Source organism: Ceratotherium simum, chromosome 16 (assembly GCF_057802395.1).
Source record: "Ceratotherium simum simum isolate JZ-2026a chromosome 16, ASM5780239v1, whole genome shotgun sequence".
Classification (NCBI taxonomy): Eukaryota; Metazoa; Chordata; class Mammalia; order Perissodactyla; family Rhinocerotidae; genus Ceratotherium; species Ceratotherium simum.
The window spans coordinates 41,714,556-41,735,716 of NC_141915.1; the positions used below are offsets into that span (position 1 = coordinate 41,714,556).

Consider the following 21,161-nt stretch of genomic DNA (forward strand, 5'->3'; position numbering starts at 1 on the left):
CAGCTTTCAGTTAGCTGATAGGTAAATTTGGTTCCTGCCCTAAAAAAAAGTCAGTTGTTGTCACCTGGAACACTTTTCTCTTCTGGTGTTTTGGGGCCGTATTCTGTGTCTTGCTTTTTGGTTTTTGTTTTGCTTTGTTTCACTTAAAACTGACCTGATTGTTTTCAAATGAAATGACCCTTTTGATCTGGAATTGTCTCACTAGTGTGCCAAGTCTGAAATAGTCCATGGAATTGTGCTGTTCCGTAGCTCTGCTCTGCCACCCGATGTCTGTAACCGGAACCAGCATACTTCGGGGTAGTAGTCACACAGGTGGAGAGCTGAAGTAAATGAGGACCAGATTTAAGGTCAGAAGAGGGAAAGAAGACAGTAGGGAGATGTAACCCTTTTTGGGGTAGCTATGTTTCAGAGAGTGTAGGGTAGGAGGAAGAGGAATGTGAAGAAAAAAGCATTTACGTCTTCTGCTTCTTTTATGTGAAAGTATCTTTCTTAGAATGGAGCTCTTTTCAGCCAGGTTTTGGGTCCTATTATTTTTTCCTCAAATGTTGGCAATTTCAGGCGTGTGCTATACATGAATGTTTTGATTCTGTCATTTTAGGATTTGTTGAGAAAGAGATAAGAAAAGCTAATATTCCAATTATGGACACTGGCGAAAACCCAGAGGTGCCCTTCCCTCGGGACATGATTGACTTAGAGGTAAACAATTCTGAGGAAGCCAGATAAATTTCTTTCTACTTAAGTGCAAAAATCACTTTCCTGAGTGGATGGAGAGTAGAATAATTCTTGCTATCCTTGTCAGCATTGTCTGTTGATTGCAAGTTTCTTGTGGATGGGATTAAAATTAATTCCCTTTTTTATGGTATAGAACAGTATCTTGAACAGTATCACATGCCACTAAGTAAATGTTTACTGGTTTATTGAAACCTTCTTGGATTAGTGTCAATTTATCTAGTGGTTTATTAATCTCATAGACTAAATGAATAGCCAATAGACTTTTCAATAATTATTTTCTCCATATGAAGTCCCCTGAGAAATTTTACCAAGTGTATAATAGAATCTACAAAGAAAGAGCATTTTAAGCAAAAAAATTTAATAAAGAAAATTGCCCTGGTAAAAATACAGTACTGTCTGGGTAGATGTAAGATAACTTTGACCCATCAAGGTGGGAAGAGTTCTGTGGGATGGATGAATTCATCTGTCTTTCAGAGCAAACATGTTGAGCTTAGTTTGAGTTAATAGTTTGATTTTTTTTTCTGTAGGCCAATTTTGAGAAGATTGAAAATGAACTGAAGGAAATCAACACAAACCAGGAAGCTTTGAAGAGAAACTTCCTGGAACTGACCGAATTAAAATTTATACTTCGCAAAACTCAACAGTTTTTCGATGAGGTCAGACTATTGTTTCTTTTTGTATTTGAGCAGATGATATTACACCCGCACAAGTGGGCCATATTTTTATTCCAATAATTATTTTAATTTGCTAGTTTGAAAGCAGTACCATTTTTGCACTCTGTTTTAGTTGAACAAATGTCAGATTATGTTCCATTTTTCATGCAGTACACAGCCAGCCATGGTTTTGTATATTTTTGCATTTTCTGCAATTTTTCATCTCAAGATAGGAAAAGGAACTCTAAAGTAGTTGTATAAACATAGTTGAAATTTTTACATTATATTTTAAGGTAAGTAAATACTTAAAGTTGAAGCAACAAGAAACATTTGGTTATATGTGAAATTATAACAAAGGGTTTACTCTCCAAGCCTTTTGTCATCAAATTAAAATTTTTCTTTTCTTTTTTTTTTTTTTTAAAGATTTTATTTATTTATTTTTTCCCCCAAAGCCCCAGCGGATAGTTGTATGTCATAGCTGCACATCCTTCTTGTTGCTGTATGTGGGACACGGCCTCAGCATGGCCAGAGAAGCGGTGCGTCGGTGCACGCCCGGGATCCGAACCCGGGCCGCCAGCAGTGGAGCGCGTGCACTTAACCGCTAAGCCACCGGGCCGGCCCAAAATTTTTATTTTCTATGTTTGATTATCAACCTCTGAGCACATTTTTAACTACTTCAGATAGCACATTTCACACTTTAATTTTTTAAGAGATTTTCCTTATGTTGTATGGAAATATTGGTAGGAATTCTTGGAGTTTCATGTAAACTCAGCTGCATTACCTCATAGGGAAAAATGTTAATAAGCTCTTGGGTTGAAAATGTAGGTGACTAAGTTGCCAGCAACAGCTTGCTGAGGTGACCCCATGGAAAGAATTTGGAACAAGGCTTTCAGAAGGCTTCCTGGGGCTGGCCCAGTGGCGTAGTGGTTAAGTTCTCGCTTTCCGTTTTGGCGGCCCAGGATTTGCAGGTTCGGATCCTGGGCGCGGACCAGTGTACCACTTCTCAAGTCATGCTGTGGCGGCGTCCCATATAAAGTAGAGGAAGATGGACACGGATGTTAGCCCAGGGCCAATCTTCTTCAGCAAAAAGAGGAGGATTGGCAACGGATGTTAGCTCAGGGCTAATCTTTCTCACTCACACACACACACAAAAAAAACCAGAAGGCTTCCTTCTCCTAATTAAACCTGGGGAGGAGTCTTAGCTTTCAGCCTGGACATGCTTTTTCTGATGGCCTAGAACATGGATAACTCTCTTTTTTACAAGTGTCTTTGCCACCAGATTAGCAACATCAGGCACTTCAGAGATTGTTCCAATCACTGTTCAGTGTGCCTTCCCATAAAGTTCTTTATTTCCTTTGCTCAACAAAAAATATTGTGGCAAAGCTTTTAAAAAAATAGAGGGCCCTATGTAATTAGCATCTGATATGTTCTCAGTTCTACTTTTAATTTCTGGCTTTTGAGGAAAGAACAACTCTCAGTAGTTCTCTAGACTGGAGCAGGGATTCTCCAACCAGCAGCATCAGCCTCACCTGGGAACTTGTCAGAATGCAAATTATCAGTCCCCACCCCAGACTTTGTGTGTCAGAAACTCTGAGGGTGGGGCCCAGCAGTCTGTTTTTGCCAGCTGATTCTGAGGCAGACTAGTTTGAGAACCACCAGGCTAGAGAAATTTAGCTGAAGGTGTGCGTCATTCCTCAATAACTAAGGATTTGAGTCAGAGAAACCATGCTAATTAAAAAGATCTGCTGGGGCGAGGGGAAGGGGAAAAGCTCCTATGAATTTAATTGCCTGGTCCTCCCAAGAATCAGAATCTGACTAAATATCAGGAGAGGTTTGATGTGAATATTCAGCTTGCTCGCCGAGTTGAGAATTTTGAAACTGATGGTAACTTCTTTTACCAGTCCCCAAAATCACATTAGAGGGTGTGGGGCAGTGTGATTAATTCTTTCCAAGTGTTTCAGGTCTTTTGCAACACGTATGGCCACTTATGCCGTATGGTTTTAATGAACAAATAATCTGCAATTCTAGTATGCTCATTGAGCATTTGATGAGCACCTACTCTTTGTGAGGCATAAGATGAGTAAGACGTGGTCCCCGCGTTCAAAGAATATATCACTTAGTCATATGAGGAAACATCCCCACACACATTGCCTTTGTATGCTCACAGATGTGTGCTTTTCTAAATGTGTCCAAGCTGCTGCCCATGATCCAGTGTAAACCTGGCCTCAAGCTCAAAGGTCAGCTCCTTATTATCGTTTGGGACTTAATTCTTTTGCCCTCCCCGGCTTTTTTCCCTTTTGATATAGCCTGTAGTTTACTGCTGGGATGTTGCTGACCTGTCTGAAAATGTCTTGCATAACCTCCTGGGTTTAAGGATTGGAATAAGCTTCCTAGTCTAGTTCATTCTGGGAGAAATTCTGAATAAAAATTGACAAATAGTCTCCCTTCAGGGAAATAGTTTTTTAAACTGTTGATTTTATAATTAAAAAAATAGTAAAAATAAGAAGAACCACTTGGAAAGATGATACAAGATTTTAAAATCGTGAGTTATGGATTTAGGAATTTTCTTTCTGATTATTAAGTCTCAACACGAAATGCCCATGCTGAGAAGGCAGGCTTTACGTCCTCATGACCTTCATGACCTGTCCGTGGTAGGTTGTCTGCCCGCTCCTAGTCATGCAAAACATTTTTTTTTTAACCTCCGGAAGTACTTGTGGACATGAGGCCTTGGCTGTGAGAGGTTCTTCCACTGCTTTCATCATCAACCCCTCTGGTTCCTCACACCATCGCCATAGTGCAGAAAGTCTTCTACAAGAACCACCCTGCCTTTCTTTCCCTTTTCTCTTCACTCTCACTAGTGCAGAGTCCGTGCCTTGCCCTGCTGTTGCTGAACAGGAGTCTCAGTGTCACTGCTGTGACAGAAGAAAAGGCCTCACAGAGTAGCGTGTCTGCACATGCAAGTGCATGCTTTAAATAATGCAGAGGTGAGGAAACACCTCAAATCTCAGAAACATAAGTTTTTCATGAGAGTTTCGTCCATGCCTGAAATTATGATATTCGCAAATGCCCTAAAACACTACCAATTTTAAATCCTTGTTTTTTATATAATTTGGTGAATATGATCAATAATTTATAGTAATGAGTTAGCAGAAAATGGCTAAATCGGAAAATGATTCTTTCCCTCTTTAGGCGTAGGGGTTATGACTGGCAGGGTGTGTAGAAGGGGAAAAGGAAACATGTATTGAGTCTTCTTATGATTTAAGATGATTACAAATTTGACTTAGCCACTTCTTATACAGAGCATTTAAAATGACTTGTTAATGATTATCCTTTTCTCAGTCTTCTTGCTTATGAAGAACTGTAAGAGCTGGAGAGATTTCTCTGCATCTTTTACCATAAGCACCATAGCATATGAGAACGTAAAGAAGACTGGAAAAGTAATGGTTAATGGCATGCAGATCCCTGCCTTCCTTTCCTTCTGCGTTTTCTACCCATCTGCTTTCTTTACTTTCTTCCCCATCTGCCATCTCCTTTGGGGCTTGCGTGAATACCTTCTGATGAAGTGTAATTTCTGTCTTAATGTAGGTGGAAGTAAAAGTGTTTGCTCTTGGTAATTAATGTAGCTTAAACTGGATGTGCTGCTTATACTTAGGTGTAGAAATAGAACTACTCAAGTTCTACTTCTTCCTTTTTCAAGGCATAGTTTCAGTATTCTGATTGGGGAAGGGGTAAACCAGAGGGCATAGCAAGTAATTAGAGGAACACTGGCAGTGTTGTTATTGTTATTAGAGAACCAGATTAGGATTTAGATACTCGATGACATGGTTTTAGAGATTGCTGTGAAGGCCCTCAGTTAGTGGCTCTGGTCATCCTAGTTTCCCATCAGGCACAATTATTTAATTAAAAAATTTTTTAACTTTCTCTCTAAGACTTAGGATTCTTAAGTATGAAGTAGTAAAATTACTAAATAGAATATTTTTGCAAATTCTATTTAATTTTAATTCTGTTGGTTTTTTTATACCCAGAGAGTCCCAGATACAGTCTTTGGAGTAGTCTGGTTGCTAAGTGCTGGTTGCTGTTCCATCAGTTATCCCCTTTAGAGCACATATGTTTTGCACTGAGTCTGATCTTTAGGATTTACTTAATCCAGATCTTGTGAACTGTGCAGGGAAGGAGGCGGGAGTCTTGTGAGTAGCAGTCAGTTTCACTGATTTGTGGCAGGGGGTATCCCAAGAGTAAGTTGAAATGCTGTCGTCATCTGGATCCTCAAAACTAGTTGCCTGTGGCTTGCAGTCAGCTGATTTGATTTCAAGTAGAAACAAAAAGAGCCTCCTAAACTTCCATTTGACGGCAAGTGGTAATCTGTGCCCCCATTATCTCATCTTAAACTTTTCCAAATCTCATGATAGTATTTTTCTGCCTTTCTGGTATACTCAGTGTCTGCCCTTCCCTTTTTTTTTTTAAATCAAGGTTGATTCTGCTTCTAGAATTTGCTTCCCAAAACAATTGCTTTTCACTTTTTCAGGCTTTCAGACTTACCACCTGGTTTATACTCAGTTTTTTTCCTCCCTCTTTGACTGTTATATTAATGGTCCTATGATTTTATCAAGTGAGGTTCCCTTATGGCACTTTTTGATAGCGAGGTTGACAGGAGTAGAATCAAATTGAAATTTGGAATGAAAATGATAGAGAAAAGTTTTCCTGACTTTTTGTTTAGTTTTGCTTTTGAAAAGGGAGATTGTTCTGGCTTACTTCTAGTCTTTGGTCAAACAAGTAGTGCGTTGAGTATTAAAGTTGGCAAGATAAAAGTCAGTAGAGCAGTCAGTTGGCCTCTATTTTTTAGGGTTGCTTCTCCTTTCTAATGAGAGTAAAAGGTGGTCAAATGTGTCTCATAGAGAGAGGCTAGAAATATAGACCTGCATCTGAGAAGGTCCCTCTCCTCCTTCATTTCATTGTATAAACTGTCATGGTGGAAATCATTTTAAATCTAAACAATTAAACCAGGCCATGAGCTCCATATTGGCTTATTATCTGTTACTTTTTCTTCACTTTACTTGATTTAGATTGTTGGGTTAAGCTATGTTCTCAAGAATCTTTAAACTGTAAAGCCTACATGAACTTTTTAATATTCCTAGATATGTTTTCACTTTTTCTTGCCTTTATGGATAACAGTGGAGGCCCAGGCCTGCCCGGCTATTGTGTTTCTTATCCTTTTGGAGAAAGAAATACTCTTTAAATCCTATGGTTTGGAGCATTTTGTATATTGGCCATGCTGAAAGTTGTCATGTTCTGAATTTTTAAGAGCATAGAAAACCTAGATATCTGGAGATGCCCCTTCTGTCTTTCTTCAGATCACAGTCTATTTAAGACGGTGATGGGGCCTTGCTTTCTTCCTTGGAAAGAGTCTCCATCTTTTACATTCTCACTCAGGGAAAAGTCTTTGTAGCAACCTAGAAATTTGATGTTGAGAGTATCTGCAGAGCTGCCTTGTGTTTTTGCTCAAAAGGAAGAAACACTTCAGCTTCTATCTACATGCAAAGGTATTTCCTGGTACTTTCATGGCTCATTCAGGGAAACATAGGAGAAAAAATGGCTTCCACCAAGTAACAGATTTATACATATCACCATCATTTCATGTTTTTTCTTTATTCCTTGTTTCTAAAACCATTTCCCTAGATGCTTTACTGGGGCAATTATGCTTTCTTTACCTCTTGTTTCTTTCCTTCGTTTTCTCCTCATTCTTGTCTTCTTTTTCTGGGTATGTCTTCTCTTTTGGTGGTTTTTTTCTTTTTTCATCTTTATTTTCTGAACTTATCCTGGTTCCTCGTTCCCTGCATGCCACTAACTATTTTCATTAGATATTAATTGATTTGTGAATTCAGGCTGAATTGCATCATCAGCAGATGGCGGATCCAGACCTGTTGGAAGAGTCCTCATCCCTCTTGGAGCCAAGTGAGATGGGAAGAGGCACACCTTTAAGACTTGGGTAAGTACCACTTCCACCCTCCATACACAGTGGGGTCATGTTCATTTTTGCTGTTCAAAAGAGCAGTGAGACTGGGCATTCACTTGCTCCCAGCATATACTCTCTTCTTAACCTGTTGAGAGGTGTTCCTAAGTCACTTTGGATTCAGTTCCTGGGTTGTTCTGTCAACCCTCTGCTGGGTCCAGGAATAAGACTTTGGCAGCCTTCTTGCCATAACAATGCACAGTCTCATGTTTGTTGTCTTTGCCCCTCTCCTCTCACTTTCCTTCTTTGTCTTAAAGCTTCTGACCCATGGCACGCAGTAGAGTTCCCAATCTGGCTCTTCTCCCCACAGCTTCGTGGCTGGTGTGATTAACCGGGAGCGCATCCCTACCTTTGAGCGCATGCTTTGGCGGGTGTGCCGTGGGAATGTGTTCCTGCGACAGGCTGAAATCGAGAACCCCCTGGAGGATCCTGTGACTGTAAGACAAGGAAATTGCGTCCCGTGGAGTAGGTCTTGTAAAGGGAGCTCAGAGCAGTGCCACAACATGGTACCACCTGAATCTGACCCTCCCACAGAGGATCCCTTATGTTTACCCCTGCTTTGATCTGTGAATTCCAAGGACTGCTCTTTTCCTCTTAATTTCCATCATATGTGTACGTATAATGTATACATGACATATACATTTTCAAGTCTTACCCGTGTAGGTATTATTTTGATTGGAAATATGTTTTTCCCAGTTATTTTAACTTTATTTGAAAGCTTATTTTTAGCTTTATATGTTTTCTGTTACTTATCTGGGACCAAAAGAAAATTAGCTTTCTATGAAAATTAACCTAAAGCAAGACATCTGGTTCCAAGTTTGGTAATATCCATGTGTAAAAAGAGGAGAGATTTCCTAAACTGTGATCTCTTTAAGTTGATGAAATTTTAGTTGGTAAGGTTTTTTGTCTACTTGTTTATTGGGAGATTTAGAAACTTAGTTTAAAAATATATATATTGTGCAAGATAGAATGATCTATTATGTTTTTGTTTTCAAATAAAACTTTAAAATTCCACCATCAAAAAAAAAAAAAAAAAAAAAAAGATAGAATGATCTTCCCCACCCAATGCTTTGGAAAATAGGAACGGCTTAACATCTTGGCATTTGACATAATGGGACAGAGTTCTTAACATAAACCTACATTAAGTATGGTGAGTCCTGATTTCAGGGAGCACAAGTAAAGATTAAATGTTCTGCAAAAAATTTACTTCACTTTTGTATTAGTATTATTTAGAAGCCTGGACTTGGTTTTTCTGTTTCAAATTATCTTTTTGATTTCTTAAAGTAGTATTCTTTGCTCTGCCTAAGAAGGGAGATTGAATTGTGAGACTTCTCAGAGTGGGTGGGTCATACAGCTAAAAATGATCTGTTTATGTGGTTTTTATCCTAAGTACTGAGTAGGAAGGAGTGTGGTGACACTTAGGTAACAATGAGTCCCCTTACCCAGAGGAGCAGTTTTGTAGTCTTACTGAAGGCTGTCTGGGTTGTAGACACATTGCAGTCTGCAGTGACACCTAATGTGGAGCTGTTCTCAGGAATATTCAGCCAAGTTCCTGAGCAACAGAAACATTATTTTATCAACAAATCGAGGACAGAGAGGGTCTGTATATCAACAACAGAGCAGCTACACAAAGAATGTGCTCCAGTTTATTCCTAGAGAATTTAGGAATTTAAGACTCTTGAGCCTTATTTTCTTTATTCCTCATCCCTTTTATCCTTCTAAAGTTTGTTTGTGACGTCTTATTATAAAAGCTCTATAAGAATATGAGAAAATAAGGCAACTAGAGACAATCCTGGGTAACACCCAGTGCAGCTTATTTTTCTGATCTTTCCTTCCAGTCCTTGCATCAGACTTCAGGTGTAAACTTGGTATTTGAAATGGATTGCCTTCCTCCTGCCACTTAAAGTCTAAATTAGCATGAATCATAAGATTCTATGTCAACATTCTTCCCAGCTGCTCCGTTCCTTGTAGTTACTCAGTCCCCTTTATCTGAGAATTTCGAAGCATGCAACAGGCAGGAATGGCTTCCTTCTCCTTCCTCTCCTGTATACTTTTGTCATTCAGGCAATATAAGATTTAAAGTTGAATAGGTAAATAGGGCTAAATTGTGCTAAGGGGAGAATCATCTTAGCGTCCATGTCAAGCTCCTGGTTGAGTTTAAAAACAAATACAGAAAGATTTTTGTGAATTAGAGATTATAGGGCAAATGTTCTTATAGTTGAGCTTAAGAAGTGGATTGAGGATAGTGGTTAAAGTACAGGGTTACCGTATCCTTAAAGGATTTCTGTTGTCCGTATATCACCAAGAAAGTAAGTTAAGAAGTTTTTTTCCACATTAGAAGTCTGAACTCCCGGTTTTTGGTTTGGGGACTAGGGCGACTACGTGCACAAATCTGTGTTCATCATTTTCTTCCAAGGCGATCAGCTGAAAAACAGAGTCAAGAAAATCTGTGAAGGGTAAGAGAAAAGCGCCTCCTCCAAGGGTGCAGCCATGCCACCTAACAGAATAGTGAAACACAAACCCATTTCGTCTAACTTGACGCAGTGAATATATATTTTAATAATGTTAGAGCTATTTTAAAGAATTAGAAATGGCCTAAGTTCAGTTTTTAAAAGTACCATCAAAACCACAATTTCCTTTCCTTAGAAAAAAGTAATTAGGACTCATGGTTCATAAATGCTACATTGTTCTGGGACAGTGGGTCTGCACACTCAGCAGTGTGTCATAGGCACTGTGCCCTTAAACTTTTCTGAAATTCTGCCCATTAGATCTTTTTTCCATGCCATTTTTCTCCAATAATTTATAATATAGCTTGTATTACTGGCTTTTTTTTTTTTTTTTTAATCTAAGGGAATTTAATACCTTCAGAGAATGTCAAGATAGTTCAAATATTGCTGTTCTGTCTCATAAATAATTATTATTGATTAGTGCATCAGTCTGAACTAATCCTATTTTGGTTCTTCTAGTAAGTTAGGATTACTGTCTGAGATTATCTAAATGGGTTAGGTTAAGAAACTTCGATGTTCCTCAGGCTGTGTCTGTATGTTCCAGGTTCCGGGCTTCACTTTATCCCTGTCCTGAGACACCACAAGAGAGGAAGGAAATGGCTTCTGGAGTTAATACCAGGATCGATGATCTCCAAATGGTACAGAGGGCTGGAGGGAATTTGTTTTTGTGAAATACTACAATAGAAGACCTTTCTTCTTCCTTGAAACACTAACACTTAGTTTATTAGGCACCTGCAGCAGCCCAGGATACCAAAAAAAGAAATATCCATGGGTAATATATCCCCTTGGGAACTGGGGAAAAGTTTCAGGGAATGATTGTTAAAAATAGCATTAATCATCTTCAAACGAGATAGGAATACTATGCCTCTGAAATTGTTGTTGCTTGGAGTATTCAATTCCCCTCCTCTTCGTGAGCTTGAGATATTTTTTATAATAAAAAAAAACGTATGCTTAGTTAAGAAAAAAAAATTAAATAATACAGAAGTACGTATAAAGTCAATTCTACTGTGTCACACACACACACTTCCTCCAGAGGCAGCTACTCTCAACAGCTTGGTGTGTATCCTTCTGGTCACCTTGGGTCTTAACCACACAGTCTAGCCAAAGAGCCCTGGTGTAACTCTTGTACCCAAGAAGAGATTGCATGAGATTTTTACCAGATTGCAGTGTATGTGGCTTACACACACCGTGGTTGTCACAGGGTTCTAAGGAAGGAGTCGTGATTTATGTGTACATGGAAGGAAAAGGGTGGCCAGTTGGAGCTTTGTTCCCTGTTGAAAGAGTGCGATGATTGCCCCCTTGGGACGGTAATAAACATACTTAGTCCCAAAGGCAGTTCTTTCCAGCAGTGGCAAAATTGTCAGAGATAGGTTGTAACTCCCATTTCAACTCCCTTTCTCATCTTTCCCTCCAACCCCCAATGTATATGACCCACCAACTTGACCTATTGCCAGCTCCTTTTAGATACACTTATCTGTTTAACCAAGGGAAGAGAGTTTTTTTAGAACTGCTGGTGGGTGATAGGCCATATTAGTACATTCTGCGTTCTAGGGCTGTCTTATCCCCTCCCAGGCTTGTGGGTAAATTTTAAAGAGCATGTGCAGTGGTCATTATAAATGATCGGAATTTGATTTTTAAAACATCCAGCTATGTGAATTGAAACCTTAAAAAGGAATTGAATACCAAGGAGTGAGATGTGGGGGTGGGAGATGGGGAAAGAGAAAAGCAAATAGAACATTGCCTACAAGTTTATTTAGCATCCTTCCAGGAGTTTTAATAGTAATTGTGAAATTGTCAGCCAGAAAGAGAGAAAGTAGCTTTGTTCCTTTATTCTCAAGTGATACAAGAGTTTCCCTAGCAGGCCATGGCTTTTTTTTTCCGTATGGAAGTCACCTTCTACTGCCCAAGACAGTTTTTCAGGGAGCAGTTACTAATTTTTTTCTGTACTGACTTGAAGAGCCAGCTGTGATGAAGACTTAAGCTAAAATGGTTAGTACACAGCTTTTTCCCCTTCAAAGAAATGTGGAGATTTAAGATAGATTTTCATGCAGAAGTATGAGTGGTGGGTTGCTTACCCAATTTTGGCTTAGCCCCTCTTTTGCTATTGAAATCTTAAATATTTGGCAATAAGGCAGCAGAATGTAAAGTGTCCCTGCCCCTTGCTCCCATTCTAGTCTTGGCAATGTGATTCCTTTGAGGGAAATCTGTACTAGTTTCCAGAGGATCAGCACTGAAACGTTTTCCACCCAAGAAACCTGACAGAAAGATAAAGCCTTATCTGCCCTGTGAGGACAGTGTATGTGGCCATCTAAATCTCCTCTAAAGGCCGTGGGTCCTCCTGACCTCACAGGGTCTCCTCTCGCCTGTTCCCTGGCATGAAGTCTCTCTTGGCGTAGGTGGTTGGTGGTGTTCAGCACTGCCTCTTTCCCACCAGTCTCTGGTGCTGGCTTATGCTTAGGAGTTTCTGCAACTCGCTGTTTTTAAGTATGGATTTGTTACTTTGTCAGTTCCTGGGCCAGTGATGCTGACTTCTTTGAGTCTGAGTTACAGGCTCCACATGGAAAGTCATCTCTCTTTAATGATCCAAATAAAATCCAGTGACCTACATTGTTGTGCCGTGGATTGGTAGTAATATTAAATATAGAGAGAAAAGCTAAAAACCATTTTCTCAAGTTTCTCTTCAGCTTGAGGCTAAATGAAAATGAGTGTTAGTAACTAGAACTCTAATTTCTTGTAATTTGGCAAGAAAAAGAAAAGGCCATTCTAGCCAGAAGAAGAAAAAAACAGAAAACAGATCGCCACAACCCTTTGCAGAAAGCTGTGCCTCTGCCATTCATATCCTGAGATCTAAGACTGGTGTTAGAAGGATCTCTCCCTTGTTCTTTATCTCCCAAAAGGTTCTGAATCAAACAGAGGATCACCGCCAGAGAGTTCTGCAGGCAGCTGCTAAGAACATCCGTGTCTGGTTCATCAAAGTGCGGAAGATGAAGGCCATCTACCACACTCTGAACCTGTGCAACATAGACGTGACCCAGAAGTGTCTGATTGCAGAGGTCTGGTGCCCGGTCACCGATCTCGACTCCATCCAGTTTGCACTTAGAAGGGGCACGGTGAGTCCCCCACAGCTAGCAGTGCAGTGTATAGCCCAGAAGACAGGTTCCCGTCAACAATAACATTTAATCATTTGCATTCGTGTGTCATTTTTACTTTCAGCGTTCTTTAATATACTCATCCTGTACTCGTCTTGTATCCTAATAATACTTTTTGTACATCCTTGTTTTCCAAATGTGTTCAGAAGTGGCTAAATGACTTGATCATATGCCCATGCTTCTTCAGGGTAGCTCACAATCAGAACATCAGTTTCCTGGGGCTGGCCCAGTGGCGTAGCAGTTAAGTTGGCACGCTCCACTTCAGCGGCCCGGGGTTCGCTAGTTCGGATCCTGGGTGCGGACCTACTCACTGCTCATCAAGCCATGCTGAGGCGGCATCCCATATAGAAGAGCTAACACTCTACAACTATGATACAAAACTATGTGCTAGGGCTTTGGGGAGGGGAAAAAAAAAGAAGATTGGCAACAGATGTTAGTGTAGGGCCAATCTTCCTCAAAAAAACAAACAAACAAAAAGAACATCACTTTCCTGATCCACTCTCTGTCCATTAGACTACTTTCGTGGTATAACCCTCGTAGTCCTTTTCAATAGTTAGAGCTACTGCTCTGTCCAGGGCACTGATCTAGGGGCTGAGAGATACAGAGATGTAAAAAATATGCCCTCAAGTATCTTATGATTTACTTAGAGAGGCTGACATGCAAACATACAAGACACTCTGTGCTAAGAGTGGTGTATATGTGTGGAGGGAGGGTGCTAGCACTCCAACTAGGATGATCGAAAAAAGCTTCAAGAAGAAGGTGGCATTTAATTACAGCTTTGAAGAACAGGTAAAATGTCAGTTGGCAATGACGAGGAGAAAACAGTATGGACAAAGGCAGGAAGTACAGTGTGACCATGCGTGGTTGGGCAAGAACAGGAATTATAATGGGTGAGCCGAAAGAGTAGGAGGTAAACCTAGATTAGGTGGATTGGAACCTAACTGAAGAGTTTTTAAATACCAGATTATAAAGTTTAAATTTTATTTTAGAGGGAGTAGAGAGGGATTGGAAGTTATTTAGCAGTGAAAGGACGTGATCAAAGCAGAGTTTTAAAGGAGTAATCCGTTGATAGTACCTAGGTTGGATTGGGGATTAGAGAGAGCCTGTAGGTGGTGGGTCAGTTAGGAGGTTATTGTAAACACAGAGTAGTAAGTGATAAGGACCCCTAGGGTAAGACCTGGCAATGGGAAAAGAAAATAATGATGAATTTGTGAGATATTCTGAAGGAAGAATCAGTAGGTATACTTGGTTTCTAGCAACACGCAGGAGAAATACAAGGAGAAAAAATTTAAAATGTTTCTGAGGCATCAAAGCTGAGTGGCCAGTAGAATAATGGTTCCATTAATGCAAGTAAAAGTTCAGCAAGAGAAACTTATTGGGGAAAGATGGTAAGTTCAGTTTCCATCCCATTGAGGAATGGATTGAAATCTACATGGTAATGTCAAGCAGAGAATGGAACAGGTTCTCAATAGAAAGGGCAAAATGAAAGAAATGGAGGGCCGGCCCTGTGGCTTGGTGGTTAAGTGCGCGCGCTGCAATGCTGGTGGCCCGGGTTCGGATCCCGGGTGCGCATCGAGGCACCACTTCTCCGTCCATCCTGAGGCCAAGTCCCACATACAGCAACTAGAAGGATGTGGAGCTATGACATACAGCTATCTACTGGGGCTTTGGGGGGAAAAAATAAAATAAATAAAATCTTTAAAAAAAAAAAAAAAAGAAAGAAATGGGATTCATGAGTGTGGGAGGGAATGAGACCTCCAAGACAGAAAATAAGGAGGCTAAAGATAGATCCTTGTGGGGAGCTGGCCCAGAGGCATAGTAGTTAAGTTCACGTGCTCCACTTTATCGGCCTGGGGTTCACAGGTTTGGATCCCAGGCATGGACCTACACCACTCATCAAGCCATGCTGTGGCGGCCTCCCACATACAAAATAGAGGAGGATTGGCACAGATGTTAGCTCAGGGACAATCTTCCTCAGCAAAAAAAAAAACGAACCTTGGGAGGCCCTACAGTGTTATAGGCAAAGGAGGAAGAGCTAGTAAGGAGACAGAAAAGGAATGGTTAGTGAGCAGGAGGGGAACTCCTAAGGAATAAAGATTTTCACCAAAGAAGTGGAAGATCTCCAGTGTTGGGGCTTGCATATGGGAGAAAAGACCTTTGGATCTGGTGATGAATCAGCCACTTTGAATAAGCATGCTTAGCTAGACTGCAGGAGATTAGGGAGTTAAGTATAGGTGGCAGAGGAGCAGAGTCGGAGAAAACTTTGCTTCTTCCATAAGAGGAAGAGCGAGCAATGATACTTAGAAAGGCAGATATCTCCAGAGAGGAAGTACCACGTTTTCTTTTGTTACACATTTTAGAATTAAATTTTTTAAATCACAAGATATTCTTCCTAACACTTAATTTAAATCTTTCCTTGTAAATTTTATACCTAGTTCCAGTTTCCCGAAAGACTGGGAAAGATTGAGATATAATTTACATAAAATAAAATACACATATTATGTGTACAGTTTGATGAGTTTTGGTAAATATATATACCTGTGTAACGACCACCACATTAGGAAGATAACCTAATTTTGATGTATGTGTAATGTTTCCCAGGAACACAGTGGTTCCACCGTGCCCTCCATTTTGAACAGGATGCAGACAAACCAGACTCCCCCGACCTATAACAAAACAAACAAGTTCACATATGGCTTTCAGAACATAGTGGATGCTTATGGAATTGGAACTTACCGAGAGATAAATCCAGGTAAAAAAGCTTGAATCTTTTCCCTCTAGAGGTTTGGTTTGTGTTTGTTGTTTCTTTTAATGCCTCACTTTAAATGCTATTGAACAACTAGATTAAAAAGGTCGTCAAGATCTCAACTCTAGTGTAATTCCTGTAAAGAGGTACCCATTTTGACATGGAGAGTGAAATTTATCACTGAGTGGCACTCCTTTAAGAGAAGGATTTATAGGAGTTTTATAGGAATGAGCTCAATGGATTGGATTCTTCTGTGTGCCCTCACAGCTATAAAACACCTGGCCTTCTCTAGCACACTGTTTGCAGGAACTGCTTTAAGCAGAAAGTTTTTTCCAAGATAGCTGATATTTTAAAATGGCTTCCCTGTTGGAACAGCAGGTTAGACAGAGAAAATATAGCAATTATTGACTATTTTAGGCACAAGGCAGATTTCTCCTGTTTGGAGAGTTAATTATTAAATCAAGAGTCTGGGAATTCATTTTTAGTTGGGCCTTCTGCAAAAGATCAAATCTTTTGCTCCAGGTTCTGGGCTTTCTCCCACTTACCCAGTAGCTTTATTCAGCTGGTTGCTGCACAAGAGAAGAAAGCTGGCCTGCCCCAGAGCAGTGTCCCAGGGGTTAGAAAAAAGGATTGAAGAACAAACCATACTGTTGCCAAGGCTAGAGACAGAACTTTCATTTCCTTTGTTCTTTGTTTGAAATGCCAGCAGTAGCTCAGATACCATCAGAGCTGCTTTGTAGGGGTGTGCAGATCCTGCCGTGGGAGATTTTCTTGGAGAGTCCATCTGACCAACAGCTTAGGAATAGGTCACCTTATATTGATCTTAGAGTATGGAGGGGAATGTGATCTGTGGGAAGTTGTTGCAGTTTTCTGTACCTTGTCTTTTTCTCTCTTTGGTTTCTTTATAGCTCCGTACACCATCATCACTTTCCCTTTCCTATTTGCTGTGATGTTTGGGGACTTTGGCCATGGCATTTTGATGACCCTTTTTGCTGTATGGATGGTGTTAAGGGAGAGCCGGATCCTCTCCCAGAAGAATGAGAATGAGGTAATGTTTAAGTTACATCTGCACTGGACTGAAACTTTATAATTTCTCAAGCATTCATTATGAAAATTATAATCTGGAAGTCTTTTATCCATGAATCTATAGAGAAGGTAGGGAGACTATTTAGAGAATAGTGAAGTTACGTTCATTTTAACACTAAAGAGGCCACATGCTGTGAAAGTGAATTTCTTGTTAGTATTGTATTTTGGTCTTTACTTCAAACTCTCTTACCCAGGATGGGGTAAAGGGGTGTGAGAGGAAGGGTCTGGTATATCCTAAATAACATTGTCACAACATGAGCTGCAGTGAGTACGTATCATTGACTTCTTTCTTCTGGTTCCCAGATGTTTAGCACTGTGTTCAGCGGCCGATACATTATTCTGTTGATGGGTGTGTTCTCCATCTACACTGGCCTCATCTACAATGATTGCTTTTCCAAGTCTCTGAATGTCTTCGGGTCATCCTGGAGCGTACGGCCGATGTTCACTATATATAATTGGACGTAAGTTGCAAAGAAGCTAAAAGTCAGAGCTTATTCCTTTCATGTTCAGCTCTGATTTTCTGGACAAACTGTAAACCAATACTTCTTTAGGAGGGGGTTTACAGTATCTCTGTTTCAGAAGAATGCAGTGTCCCCTCTTATTTATGCTCCAGCCTGGGAAGTGCTTTGTGTTCGTCAGTGTCAAGGAACTGAGACTATAAATTAGACACATTGATTCTTTTTGTAAATTAAAAGCAGATTCCCCAAATTCCCTACTTTGTTGTGTATGTGTGTTTAATTTTTCTTTTTGTTATCTCCGATCCCTTCTCATTCTCTGGTGATGCTGGTCCCTCTTCTTTTATTGAAGGGACAAGATAGATGTAGTAGTTTCTTTTGGGATCAGTTTCTGGACCCCAGAAATTTCCTTCTCTTCATAAAAAATAAATGCAACTTTTCTCCTAACATGATAGGGAGGAGACACTTCGGGGGAACCCTGTTCTCCAGCTGAACCCAGCTGTCCCTGGAGTTTTTGGTGGACCGTATCCTTTCGGCATCGATCCAGTAAGAGCACTTCTTTTCTATATATCTAACACCAAAATTTTAAACTGTAACCCTGAAGTGAGAGAATTAAAGTGAAGGTAAATAGTTATTTGGTTTTTGCTTAACATATTTTTGGAAAACCTTGGTGCATCTGTCCAGAGTACTTCAAAGCCGTAAGAGACCCAAGTGCCTTGGGAGCAAATCATTTTCCCTGTACTACTTATTTCTGAGGTGGCTAATGATAGTGACTCTGGGAAGACTGATTTTCAAGACTCCTTCCCAGGTTAATTTATTTCTATTTAACTTAGTTTGGTTTTTATTTTTAGCAGATGTTTTAGCAAAGCAGAAATAGTTCTTTCCTATGGGTTTTAGATTTTCCTTCTTATCTTTGCATACTTATAAAAAATTATCCCAGAATTTAACTTTTTTCAAATACTTAGGCAAATAAAGTGTGATCAAATCTTTTGCATTGTATGCTTAAAAAAGGGAGAAGGGGAATTTAAGAATATGCATTAGACAGTAAGGATTACAAAATTCCAAAGGAAAAGTGAGCTGGAAAGATTAAAATTTCTTGTAAAAAATGGGAATTACTCTGGCCTTTAAAACAATTTGCAGACTGTTTTATATGAGGAGAATTGTGTGCAAAAGCTTAGAGGTGGGGAAGTACAAAGTTAATTATTTTAATTATTGTAGAATCTAATGTTACTGAAATGTTCCTATGGGCCAGGCACTGTACTGAGCCCTCAGCGTATCTGATTTATCCTCAAACAGTTCAATGAGGTAGGGCCGGCCCTGTGGCTTGGTGGTTAAGTGCGCGCGCTGCGATGCTGGTGGCCTGGGTTCGGATCCCGGGTGCGCATCGAGGCACCACTTCTCCGTTCATCCTGAGGCCGAGTCCCGCATACAGCAACTAGAAGGATGTGCAGCTACGACATACAACTATCCACTGGGGCTTTGGGGGGAAAAAATAAAATAAATAAAATCTTTAAAAAAAAAAAAAACAAAAAAAAACAGTTCAATGAGGTAGATACTGCTATCCCTGTTATACAGATAAGGAAGCTGAGGCTTGGAGAGGTTTAATAACATTTCACATATGCCTTTTTTATTTATTTATTTTTCCCCCAAAGCCCCAGTAGATAGTTGTATGTCATAGTTGCACGTCCTTCTAGTTGCTGTATGTGGGACGCGGCCTCAGCATGGCCAGAGAAGTGGTGCGTCGGTGTGTGCCCGGGATCCGAACCCGGGCCGCCAGTAGCGGAGCGCGCGCACTTAACTGCTAAGCCACGGGGCCGGCCCCACATATGCCTTTAACAAATGTTTATTGAATCTCTGTTGTCTGTAAGGCATAGTGCCTGCTGGGGGAAACACATAATTTTAAGACATAGCTCCTACCCTCAAATATTTTGGAGTCTAATAATAATAATATTACCTCACATTTATATAGTGTTCTGTAGTTACAAAGGTTTTTTTGCAGACATCTCATTTGATGCTTACAGGGTAGATATTGAGTTTGAAGTGCCTGTGGGACACCCAGGTATCAATGTCCGTCAGGCAGTTGGAGTTGTAGAACTGAATTTCAGGTGAGACTGGGGAAGGAGAGAGAACCAGTCACCAGTTTTCAGATTAGAGGTCACCGGAGATGAGCTCTTCGTGAAGAGGCCAGTTCAGGAAAAAAGATGCCAGGCTAGATGGTGGAAGAGCTGGCTTATCGGGCGACAGAGTTTGCGCTTCAGCCTAGAGGTGACAGTGGGAGTTCAGGGGAGGTTTTGGCACAGGAAAATGACTCCATCAGTCAGGGTTTAGGAAACGTAAACTGATGGTCAAGTGGAGGCAGAAGAACTATCAGGAAAATATTACAGGCGTCCAGGCCTTAGGTGACAAAGCTTAAGGCAATTAATATTTAAATGGAACGACAACACCTCAGGGATATGATCAGCAAAATGCAGGCTGTGGGAACATCTACAAGAGGAGAGCTGGAGGGAGAACCTATAGATTAGAGACTGAAGAGCTGTATCAACAATCACACTGAGTAGACCTTATCTGGACCCAACTTTCAATAAATGAATTACAAAAAAAATTGGACACAATCGGGGAAATTTGAATATTTCGTGATATTAAAAACTCATTTTTAATGCTTTGGGGTGTGAGAACAGTATTGTGGTCATGTTTTAAAAATGAAGCCTTACCTTTTAGAGCTCTTTACAGGTAAAATGGAATATTTACAGGTAAAATGGAATATTTACAGGTAAAATGATATGATATCTGGATTTTGCTTCAAAATAATATGGGGGTTGGGAGTGGGTCGGGGATGTGATGAAACAAGATTGACCATGAGGTGATAAGTTAACAGTAATTGTTGAAGCTGGGTGATAGATACATGAGATTTTGTAATACTATTCTCTTTACTTAAGTATATGTTTATAATTGTCCATAATTTAAAAAAAAAACCATTTTTTAAAATAGGTGAATATTTTTCCATTTGAGAACTCTTTGTAATACCTTTTTGTTTTCTTGCGTTGTGACAGATTTGGAACATTGCTACCAATAAACTGACCTTCCTCAACTCCTTTAAGATGAAGATGTCCGTTATCCTAGGTATCATCCACATGATGTTTGGAGTCAGCCTGAGCCTCTTCAACCATACGTGAGCCACTCTGTTTCTGTCATAAGAATGCACGTAGTTTATGGGCCGGCCCCGTGGCTTAGCGGTTAAGTGCGCACGCTCCGCTGCTGGCGGCCCGGGTTCGGATCCCGGGCGCGCACAGAAGCACCGCTTCTCCGGCCACGCTGAGGCCGCGTCCCACGTACAGCAACTAGAAGGATGTGCAGCTGTGACATACAACTATCTACTGGAGCTTTGGGGGAAAAAAAAGGAGGAGGATTGGCAATAGATGTTAGCTCAGAGCCAGTCTTCCTCCGCAAAAAGAGGAGGATTAGCATGGGTGTTAGCTCAGGGCTGATCTTCCTCAAAAAAAAAAAAAAAAATAGTGCACGTAGTTTAGATAATGCTTTTGCTTTAAAAAGTCATAACATCTTTGGGGAGGGATTAATAACTCAGAACCCTGTTCTGCGTTAAAGAAGTGCTTTTATAAAAATCTTATGTTCTTAAATGAAGTTTAATTAATATTAGTCCCTTCACAATTTACAATTGTAGTTAAGATCTTTGAAAAAACCTCGTATAATTTTCATCAAAGTGAGTGAGTTATTTTTTTCCTTGATGTGTAACTCACATAAAATTATGAACTGTGGTCTCAGAATGTACTAGATTTCCCAATCTCTTTCTCATGGGAGAATGGTG

General features: G+C 40.2%; 1 protein-coding gene across 3 annotated transcripts in view; it reads left to right on the forward strand.

The window, feature by feature from the left end:
- ATP6V0A1 (ATPase H+ transporting V0 subunit a1) overlaps positions 1–21,161 on the forward strand; it is a 55,692-nt gene that overhangs the window by 13,947 nt on the left and 20,584 nt on the right. For 2 of the 3 annotated variants that reach the window (XM_087441193.1, XM_004434449.2), the window contains exons 4-15: positions 599–696; positions 1,260–1,388; positions 7,289–7,371; positions 7,706–7,832; positions 9,769–9,851; positions 10,447–10,540; positions 12,800–13,012; positions 15,653–15,803; positions 16,706–16,845; positions 17,187–17,344; positions 17,794–17,884; positions 20,389–20,507. In XM_087441193.1, coding sequence (XP_087297319.1) covers positions 599–696; positions 1,260–1,388; positions 7,289–7,371; positions 7,706–7,832; positions 9,769–9,851; positions 10,447–10,540; positions 12,800–13,012; positions 15,653–15,803; positions 16,706–16,845; positions 17,187–17,344; positions 17,794–17,884; positions 20,389–20,507 — 1,486 coding nt within the window. Of the gene's footprint in view, positions 1–598; positions 697–1,259; positions 1,389–7,267; positions 7,372–7,705; positions 7,833–9,768; positions 9,852–10,446; positions 10,541–12,799; positions 13,013–15,652; positions 15,804–16,705; positions 16,846–17,186; positions 17,345–17,793; positions 17,885–20,388; positions 20,508–21,161 lie in introns of all 3 variants that reach the window. The other variant, XM_014790650.2, reaches the window with a different exon arrangement.